The sequence below is a fragment of the Dreissena polymorpha genome, chromosome 13 (assembly GCF_020536995.1).
Source record: "Dreissena polymorpha isolate Duluth1 chromosome 13, UMN_Dpol_1.0, whole genome shotgun sequence".
NCBI classification, from domain to species: domain Eukaryota; kingdom Metazoa; phylum Mollusca; class Bivalvia; order Myida; family Dreissenidae; genus Dreissena; species Dreissena polymorpha.
In genome coordinates this window covers 9,511,415-9,522,335 of record NC_068367.1, presented here as the reverse complement: position 1 = coordinate 9,522,335, position 10,921 = coordinate 9,511,415, and the positions used below count along the sequence as shown (strand labels likewise).

Genomic DNA, 10,921 nt, shown 5'->3' with positions numbered 1-10,921 from the left:
AAAGGATTCATTTTTAACCGTTCGATACTGATGAGCAGCAAACAGCATAAAACCTGAACAGACTAATCCAGAATGATACTTTATGCACATGCATTTACTCTTAGAGCGCTGGAACCGAATTTTAAAGGTCTTTGCAAACAGTTTGGATCAAGATCAGACGCCCAAAAACGTGGCGTCTGATTTTGATCAAAACTGTTTGCTATTCTTAGTGGTCTTTGAAAAATGTGAAGAAAATGATGATTAGAAATTCAGCAGACACCAATTTAGCACTATGACAAATACCCCAGCATGCAATGGGTTAAACAACCTTTTTCAGAGGGTGATGCTCATAAGCAAAACTTTGCAGACGTCATTTCCAATGAATATTATAAGAACCAAATACCTTCTAAACAGCGATTTGAAATCATTTGAAATAAACAATGTAATAATTGTATACATGAAATTTCTATGAACACAAAAGGTCTGTGATGTCTTGGGAAAAACAACATATATACCGTGTTTAAATACTTTCACTGAAAAAACTTGCAAACATAAACACAAATGCTTTTAACATTGTTTTGTCACTTTTTGTCCGTATTAAGTAAAAGAAAGCTCTCCCAACTAAGATATGCATTATACATGTGAAAATACATGCCTTTTTAGCTGGGAAATTCAAACAGATTGTGGCAACAAACACACCAAAAAATTCACCACCACAGTTAAGTATATTCCATTCAATTCAATAAGTACACCTTGTTTATATCAAGTTTTCAGTAAAGTACATATTCCAAAAAGAATGTTTTAAATAATACAACAGTATATTCCACCAACTTGAGCAATACTTACACTATGTTCTTAACTTCGTGTGCATTCAAGTATTTACATGAAGACATAAACATAGATTGTATAAGTAACGGTTAATGTTCATGCCAATTATTGTTTTTAGCGCCTAAATCAAAAACTTACAGCCACTATGGAAACTTACTTGATGCAAGAGAACATCAGAATAACCTTAAACTCATTTTTATTTTATTTTTTGAGAACGATACAATTCCAACAAGACCTGTGATTGTGAAGCAAAATCACCCTCTTTGAAGCTGCATAGCAGCTATTTAAGAGAAGTCCAAGACAAGAACAAAACAATACACTATAATATAGAGAAAATGTTAGCCCAAGCCCCATAACTTTCCGAAACAAAATGGGCCAGAGTGGAACTGAAACTTCATCCGTAAGTCATGAAGGTTGATTCATATACCAAAAATCATCAGATTATTTAAAAGAATTTTGTTAAAAACCTTTGGAAAATGAAAACTTTCCAAGGCCAGTAACTTTGCGGACAATTTATTGACCAGATTAAAACTCACACTTAAATCTGTTAGTCATGTAGGTAGACTCACAAACTAAAAATCAGCCAACTATCCGACTGTTTCTCACTATTCCACTGCGTTCTGTTAAAAAACTCTGTTAATGGTTATTATAGAGTTTTTATAATAGAGTTTATTTCTAGGTCCAATGCCAGAAACAGAAATCCATTCACACAATGAAAACTAAAACGGTCAAACCATGAATTCTATTAATTTAAAGAAAAAACAAAACATTTTAATGAAGACATTCACAATTCCTATAATCTTGTAAAAAATAATCCACTTTGCCTATCACAACCATAAGTAATTAGCCTCCGTATAAAACCCACTGATTAATAATTGCAACTGCTAAAATAAAGAAACATGTTATATTAAAAAATTCAGTGTTCCCATTAAAAAAAAAATATATCTGTAAAAAACAAGTTATTATTATATGCAGATGACTCAGGAATTTTAGTTTAAGGTAAATGTAAGTCTGACATTGAACATGCCCTTAAAGAAGACTTGCGTCTTGTTAGTCAATGGCTAGTTGATAATAAATTATCACTTCATTTAGGTAAGAATGAGTCAATCTTATTTGGCTCTAAACACAGACTTAAGTCAGATACTATATGTCATACTTCCTATCAATCATGAAAATTTAGTGTAACTCTGTGTAACTCTGTTAGCCCTGGGAAGGGAATCCTGGGATCATAGTGAATAGAATTGTTTTGAACCATAGCATAATTAGTTATTTAAAATGTCAACTACAAATATCACTATTTTATGTGTAAGGATTATACTTGGTTAATTACCTTTTTTTTTTTCAGAAGTTACTTCCCATGGTGTCATTCAGCTACTTCAGCAGAAGTTACTTCCCATGGTGTCATTCAGCTACTTCAGCAGAAGTTACTTCCCATGGTGTCATTCAGCTACTTCAATAGAAGTTACTTCCCATGGTGTCATTCAGCTACTTCAGCAGAAGTTACTTCCCATGGTGTCATTCAGCTACTTCAATAGAAGTTACTTCCCATGGTGTCATTCAGCTACTTCAGCAGAAGTTACTTCCCATGGTGTCATTCAGCTACTTCAGGGATGAGATCATCTATTGCACCATCTGAAAATATATATTGTTCATCAACAAATATAATGAGGAATTATTTCTGCTTAATGAGCTAAAGAGTTGCCTTTAAAGGGGCCTTTTCACAGATTTTGGCATTTTTTAACTTATTCATTAAATGCTTTATATTGATAAATGTAAACATTAGATCGTAAAAGCGCCAGTAAAAAATCAAGAAAAAAAATTAACAAGAGCACCGCCTTGCGGGTGCAGACCGCTCATCTATTTTCTTTTTAAAGGTGAAGGGACTATCATTTTCAATCACAAAGGAGGGAGGGGTGGATAGAAGAGGGGTGCATTGTGTGGGGGTGTGGACATTTATTACATTATCTTCCAAAAATGCGAAAAAAAGGAAAAAAAATCGGGGAGGGGGGGGGGGGTGGGGGGGTGGGTGGGGGGGGGGGTGGGGATTCTTGGGTGCGATGGTTGGACGGTATTTCAAACATAAAATAATAAAAATAAATATTTGTGTTTTGTAACCGTTTCAAAAAACATAAATTGGGGGGGGGGGTGAGGGGGGGGGGGGGGGGGGGGGGTATAGTGTGAGGGTGTGGTGGTAATTTGTGAGATGATCTTAAAAAAAAAAAAAAAAAAAAAAAAATTTAGGGGGTGGGGGGATTCGGGTGGGGGGTGGGGGGAGGGGGGGGTGGGGGGGTGGGGGGGGGTGTTTCTTGGGTGCGATGGTTGGACGGTATTTCAAACATAAAATAATCAAAATAAATAGTTTAGTTTTTTAACCGTAAAAAAAAATGGGGGGGGGGGAGGGGGGGGCACGGGCGATGGTTTGGGTGGAGTCTATTATGGTATGTCAGGTAAGAGTAGTTTTGTCAAAGTATCAATCAAATCTAATCATAAACAAAGAAGTTATGGCAATTTTAGCAAAATTTAATAATTTGACCTTAAGAGTCAAGGTCATTCGAAGGTCAAGGTAAAATTCAACTTGCCAGGTACAGTAACCTCATGATAGCATGAAAGTATTTGAAGTTTGAAAGCAATAGCCTTGATACTTAAGAAGTAAAGTGGATCGAAACACAAAATTTAACCATATATTCAAAGTTACTAAGTCAAAAAAGGGCCATAATTCCGTAAAAATGACATCCAGAGTTATGCAACTTGTCCTTTTACTGTACCCTTATGATAGTTTGCGAGTGTTCCAAGTATGAAAGCAATATCTATAATACTTTAGGGGTAAAGTGGACCAAAACACAAAACTTAACCAAACTTTCAATTTTCTAAGTATAAAGGGCCCATAATTCCGTCCAAATGCCAGTCAGAGTTACATAACTTTGCCTGCACAGTCCCCTAATGATAGTTAATAATGGTTGCAAGTATGAAAGCAATAGCTTTGATACTGTAGGAATAAAGTGGACCTAAACACAAAACATAACCAAATTTTGAATTTTCTAAGTATAAAAAGGGCACATAATTCTGTCAAAATGCCAGTCAGAGTTACATTACTTTGCCTGCACAGGCCCATTATGATAGTTAGTAAGTGTTTCAAGTATGAAAGCAATAGCTTTGATACTTAAGGAATAAAATGGACCTAAACACAAAACTTAACCAAAATTTTCAATTTTTTAAGTATAAAAAGGGCACATAATTCTGTCAAAATGCATGCCAGAGTTATCTAACTTTGCCTGCCCAGTCCCCTCATGATAGTAAGTAAGTGTACCAAGTTTGAATGCAATAGCATTGATACTTTCTGAAAAAAGTGGACCTAAACGCAAAACTTAACCAAAATTGTCAATTTTCTAAGTATAAAAAGGGCACATAATTCAGTCAAAATGCACGCCAGAGTTATCTAACTTTGCCTGTCCAGTCCCCTCATGATAGTAAGTAAGTGTACCAAGTTTGAATGCAATAGCATTGATACTTTCTGAGAAAAGTGGACCTAAACGCAAAACTTAACCGGACGCCGACGCCGATGCCGACGCAGACGCCGACGCCGACGCCGACGCCGACGCCAAGGTGATGACAATAGCTCATAATTTTTTTTCAAAAAATAGATGAGCTAAAAAAGGAAAAGAACATTGCCCAGAGCAGGTTTCGAACCAGTGACCCCTGGAGTCCTGCCAGAGTCCTGAAGTAAAAACGCTTTAGCCTACTGAGCTATTCCGCCGAGTATGCATACATGACGTATTTTACACCTTATATAAGCAATCTTCGAAGTTATACAAAATTTAACGACAAAAACAGAACTCTCCAAATTATTCAATCGTTTCGCGTTGCAACGCTTTATAGTTTTTAGGTTTTATAATCGTCAAAAGATGCATATAATGGCTATATTAGAGCATGGTAAATGTTCAGTATTACTGTTTCCTCACAAATATCATAACTAACACGAAAATTTGCGAATCTGAAACAACTTTTTCAATTTTGTCAATTTACCAAAGCGTGAAAAGATCCCTTTAAGCTGCAGATAAAATGTGGATAGGATTTTAAATATTGCACAAAAAAGTATGTTAGAATAACATTATATAAAACTCATTCTATTAAAGTGCTGTGAATGATTTCTGTAGGACAGAACCAACGCCACACCCTTATATAAAGATATGTTTCAAACTAATTTTATTGACCACAATGCATTAAAGTTTACTTACTCTTAGCTCCTCATTAACTCTTTCAATATAACGCCCCATTTGGCTTCCAGCATCCTGAAATAAGAAATAAAAAAGACCTTTAAAAAGATACATTTTAGGACTGTAAATCTGATTGTATTGTGATAATTTCATTACTTCATAAATCAGCAGCTGTGAACCGTAAAAACTAGCACTGGACATGTCCATCCATGCCAACACCGGTAGAATGTTATGTTGATAATTTTCCCTGACAAAAACTTTTAAATTCTGTGGATTGGAAGCTTATGAAAGGTAAAGGCCAGACTGCAACTTCAACAATTCATTTCAAACTAGTAATACAGTCTTCCAATCAAAATCCACGATTCAATTACACAAATACACAGCGTGATAAATACTTTCTTTTTTTAATGATTTTTGAAATTTCTGTTAGAGCCACTCAATTTTATTATAAATATTAAATTATTAAACAGTCATCAACATAAGTATTAAAATGAAGTAAATCCAAAGCAATTCATTATATTAGATGAATAATAGTACATGGTGTAGTATATTTTGGGAATTACAGTAAAATAAGCTAAGGCCACTCCAAATTGTTCTGTTGAAAAAAAAAAAAAAATTACCGCTCACACTCATTTTTGTGTCCTTCTGTAACCATAGCACTTTTTTTTTATTTGTGAAAAAACGCTATCTAGCAGAAATAATTTGGATGCTGAATACGAATGCCAAATATAGTGTTTCATAACTTTTTAAATCGATAACTAAAGATGCTAAAAAATTCAATCGAGACGACCAGCAAAAATGGCTTCCAGCAATAGCAGTACGTTTCGCTGTTGTGACTGTTTTAACAAATTGAATTGAAAAGTTGCTGCAGCCAGCCCTTAAACAAGAGCACCGCCTTGCGGGTGCAGACCGCTCATCTATTTTCTTTTTAAAGGTAAAGGGACTCTCATTTTCAATCACAAAGGAGGGAGGGGTGGAGTGAAGAGGGGTGCATTGTGTGAGGGTGTGGACATTTATTACATTATGTTCCAAAAATGCAAAAACAAGGAAAAAAAAATTCGGGGGGTGGGGGGGGGGGGGGGGTGGGGGGGGGGATTCTTGGGTGCGATGGTTGGAGGGTATTTCAAACATAAAATAATAAAAATAAATATTTGTGTTTTTTAACTGTTTCAAAAAAAAAGTTGGGGGGGGGGGGGGTGAGGTGGGGGGGGTATAGTGTGAGGGTGTGGTGGAAATTTGTGAGATGATCTTAAAAAAAATATAAATACGGGGGGGATTCGGGTGGGGGGTGGGGGGAGGGGGGTGGGGGGGGGATTCTTGGGTGCTATGGTTGGACGGTATTTCAAACATAAAATATTCAAAATAAATAGTTTTGTTCTTTAACCGTTAAAAAAAAAATTGGGGAGGGGGGTGAGGTGGGGGGGGGGGGGGGGTATAGTGTGAGGGTGTGGTGGTCATTTGTGAGATGATCTTAAAAAAAACTAGAAATGGCGCGGCAGAGGCCGACGCGTATCCCCACGCCGAATGTTTGACCTAGGTGTGCCCCAGGGTTGGTAATGGGGCCATGCATAGCTGAGATTGACCGTATTGTCATAACAGAAGTTCATCATCAATTAGAAGTGAATTGGTGTAGAAATGAAGAAGTTATAGTAAAAGGCAATTTTGGGTGGGTGTGACATATGTGGGCAGGGCGCCCCAGGGTTGGTAATTGTGCCATGCATAGTTGAGATTGACCGTATTGTCATAAGAGAGGTTCAGTATCAATTTGAAGTGAATCGGTGTAGAAATGAAGAAATTATAGTAAAAGGCAATTTTGGGTGGGTGTGGTCTATGTGGGCGGGGCGCCCCAGGGTTGGTAATGGGGCCATGCATAGTTGAGATTGACTGTATTGTCATAAGAGAAGTTCAATATCAATTTGAAGTGAATCGGTGTAGAAATGAAGAAATTATAGTAAAGGCAATTTTGGGTGGGTGTGGTCTATGTGGGCGGGGCCCCAGGGTTGGTTATGGGGCCATGCATAGTTGAGATTGACCCTAATGTCATAAGAGAAGTTCAGTATCAATTTGAAGTGAATCCGTGTAGAAATGATAAAAAAATTATAGTAAATGGAATTTTTTGGTGGGTGTGGCCTATGTGGGCGGGCGCCCCAGGGTTGGGATTGGGGCCATGCATAGTTGAGATTGACCCTAATGTCATAACAAAAGTTCAGTATCAATTTGAAGTGAATCCGTGTAGAAATGAAAAAATTATAGTAAATGGAAATTTTTGGTGGGTGTGGCCTATGTGGGCGGGGCGCCCCAGGGTTGGGAATGGGGCCATGCATGGTTGAGATTGACCGTATTGTCATAGGTGAGGTCCAGTATCAATTTGAAGTGAATCGGTGTAGAAATAAAGAAGTAAATGTAAAATAACCTAAAAAAATGAGTGATAATTTCTGACGCGGCCCCACCCCAACCCCTATAACTTTTGACCCAGGGGTCAGATCAAAATTCCAAATAGTGCAGGGTCGCACATATGCTCATAGCTACCATGTGTGTAAATTTCAAGGTTCTAGTGCTTTTAGTGTAGGAGGAGATAGTGGCCAGGACGGACGGACAGACGGACGGACGGACGGCGGAGATCACCACAATATCCCCACCTTTTTTTCAAAAAGCGTGGGGAAAAAAAAAAAAAAAAAAAAAATAGGGGGGGGGGGATTCGGGGGGGGGGGGGGGGGGAAGGGGGGGCATGGGAGATGGTTTGGGTGGAGTCTATTGTGGTATGTCAGGTAAGAGTAGTTTTGTGAAAGTATCAATCAAATCTAATCATAAATAAAGAAGTTATGGCAATTTTAGCAATATTTAATAATTTGACCTTGAGAGTCAAGGTCATTCAAAGGTCAAGGTAAAATTCAACTTGCCAGGTACAGTAACCTCATGATAGCATGAAAGTATTTGAAGTTTGAAAGCAAAAGCCTTGATACTTAAGAAGTAAAGTGGATCGAAACACAAAATTTAACCATATATTCAAAGTTACTAAGTCAAAAAAGGGCCATAATTCCGTAAAAAAGACATCCAGAGTTATGCAACTTGTCCTTTTACTGTACCCTTATGACAGTTTGCGAGTGTTCCAAGTATGAAAGCAATATCTATGATACGTTAGGGGTAAAGTGGACCAAAACACAAAACTTAACCAAACTTTCAATTATCTAAGTATAAAGGGCCCATAATTCCGTCCAAATGCCAGTCAGAGTTTCATTACTTTGCCTGCACAGTCCCCTTACGATAGTTAATAAGTGTTGCAAGTATGAAAGCAATAGCTTTGATACTGTAGGAATAAAGTGGACCTAAACACAAAACATAACCAAATTTTCAATTTTCTAAGTACAAAAAGGGCACATAATTCTGTCAAAATGCCAGTCAGAGTTACATTACTTTGCCTGCACAGTCCCCTTATGATAGTTAGTAAGTGTTTCAAGTATGAAAGCAATAGCTTTGATACTTAAGGAATAAAATGGACCTAAACACAAAACTTAACCAAAATTTTCAATTTTCTAAGTATAAAAAGGGCACATAATTCTGTCAAAATGCACGCACAGAGTTATCTAACTTTGCCTGCCCAGTCCGCTCATGATAGTAAGTAAGTGTACCAAGTTTGAATGCAATAGCATTGATTCTTTCTGAAAAAAGTGGACCTTAACGCAAAACTTAACCAAAATTTTCAATTTTCTAAGTATAAAAAGGGCACATAATTCAGTCAAAATGCACGCCAGAGTTATCTAACTTTGCCTGCCCAGTCCCCTCATGATAGTAAGTAAGTGTACCAAGTTTGAATGCAACAGCATTGATACTTTCTGAGAAAAATGGACCTAAACGCAAAACTTAACCGGACGCCGACGCCGACGCAGACGCCAAGGTGATTACAATAGCTCATAATTTTTTTTCAAAAAATAGATGAGCTAAAAAATAAACACATCTATGTTCTGTGACTTATTTGAATGTGTTTGCTTATGTTCAAAAATGCAACTATCAACAGATACCGTTGAAGCCTGATCAATTTCAAACAGCATCCGGAAACATGACTTAAGAATGTTTATACTTTTTATTTATTAAATGGGCATATGGACGGTATTTCCCTATATGTAGGCAAATGTTTCCTATAACAAAATTTTAACCAAACAAAAAATGCTGGTTCTAAAACTTTCACAAAGACAATGTTTTGTATTTTTAAAATACATGATTGACGAAGCATGTTTAACAGCTAGGTCCGTGTATTTCAGAAACATCAAATAAGTTCTTTGTAATGTATAAATTTATTTCAGAAAAATACAATACTGTACTAGCCATTGATATGCCCCTTTTGTAATAAGGTAGCAACAATGTCCTTTGTCCGACTGTCTGTCATTATCATTTTGATGATTGCCCCTCTTCAACATCCCTGTAAACCCAATATGCTGTGAGAAGTTGGATGTGCTAGGAGAAGTTACCGATATATTTCGATGAATTTCGGTAGGTTAAGTAAATACAGTTCTTTAATTGTTTAAAGGCATTTTTGAATCAAAATATATTTTGGTGTATGCAAAGGAGCTTTTACCATGTATGTTAGAAAAATCCTGGTTAACAATATTCAGGATTTATGGATTAGGAAGTCATGAATCATAGATCAAAATTTAGTTCACATTTATGTAAGTCTACGCATAATTGGAACTATATGCAGAAAATATTATAAATGTTTAGATTGCCTACAGGATGTATATTTTTACCTGTATGAATCAATTGCTTTACATTTACAATGACTTTCAAACAATAAAAAAATATACAAATAAGCTGGAAATTAACTTAGCAGAACGGATATAATTATAAAACCTCAAAGTTCAATGAAAATGATCTACAATGTATCAGAGTGGGCATAAATCAGCTGTAATAGTGAGCTTTTAAGTTTATAAATGAATTGCACTCATGTTATATCTCGACATCTTTGTACAGCACCATGTCATATCATTTTTTCATCAACATGTTGAATGTGAAGTCAAATTTTTCCACCAAAACGAATTTTTTAAGAAGCCCTGGCAAATATGTTACTTGGGGACATTCGTTAATTTAATTGTCGGTGCAAAGACTTTTTCACAGGCATACCTTTAAAGAAATTTGTAAATAAAGTGCTTAATATGGGACAAATCCCTGCATCGTCATCTTTAAATAGCCATATTTCAATAAATCCTAAATATTAATAACCAGGATTTTTCTTACATACATGGCAATACCTACTTTGCATTCACCAAAATATATTTTAATTCAAAAATGCCTTTAAACAATTATAGAACTGGATTTACTTACCCTACCTTAATTCATAGAAATATATCGGCAACTTCTTCTAGCACATCCAACTTTTCACAGCACATCGGGTTTCGAGGGGTGTTCAAGTGCTATTGCAACATGGTTTTTGTTTTCATGCCTTTCAACATGGTATAGCTTTTCACAGCTTTCACTGTTTAAAACTTCAAACAAATATAAGCAGCAGTAGGTAGACATATGTCCCTAATTTCAGTGATATGGTTACATGTATATTTCCTGGTCAAAGGTCATATGCAACTTTCTACTATAAATATGAGGTCGCTATATATTCTTTGCATAAAAATTGATTTGAATGTAAAATATAGCTGTTTTAACCTGTATCTCTTGATAATGCTATATTTTTCTATCAAAATGTGATATTTATTTTTGTTCTTCGCTCTTCATTTGCTCGAGAATTATCCTGTTTTCAGTTATTTTTTTCACTTGACACTTTTCACTTCAACTTTTTCAAAACAAGAATATCAGTGAAACTGATTGATGCTCCCCGATGATGCGCTTTGTCAATCTGTGTGTAAATAAACAGACAAAAATCTATTATTAGCCTTGTTGACCTTGACCCCAGTGAC

At 36.2% G+C, this 10,921-nt stretch overlaps 1 protein-coding gene across 1 annotated transcript in view; it reads right to left on the bottom strand.

The window, feature by feature from the left end:
* Positions 1-681: 681 nt before the first annotated feature.
* LOC127855932 (sialidase-like) overlaps positions 682-10,921 on the bottom strand; it is a 31,947-nt gene continuing 21,707 nt past the window's right edge. The window contains exons 13-14 of the mRNA XM_052391848.1: positions 5,043-5,096; positions 682-2,439 (exon numbers count right to left, since the gene is read on the bottom strand). Of these exons, the coding sequence (XP_052247808.1) occupies positions 2,428-2,439; positions 5,043-5,096 (66 nt within the window). The 3' untranslated portion in view covers positions 682-2,427. The remainder of the gene's footprint in view (positions 2,440-5,042; positions 5,097-10,921) is intronic.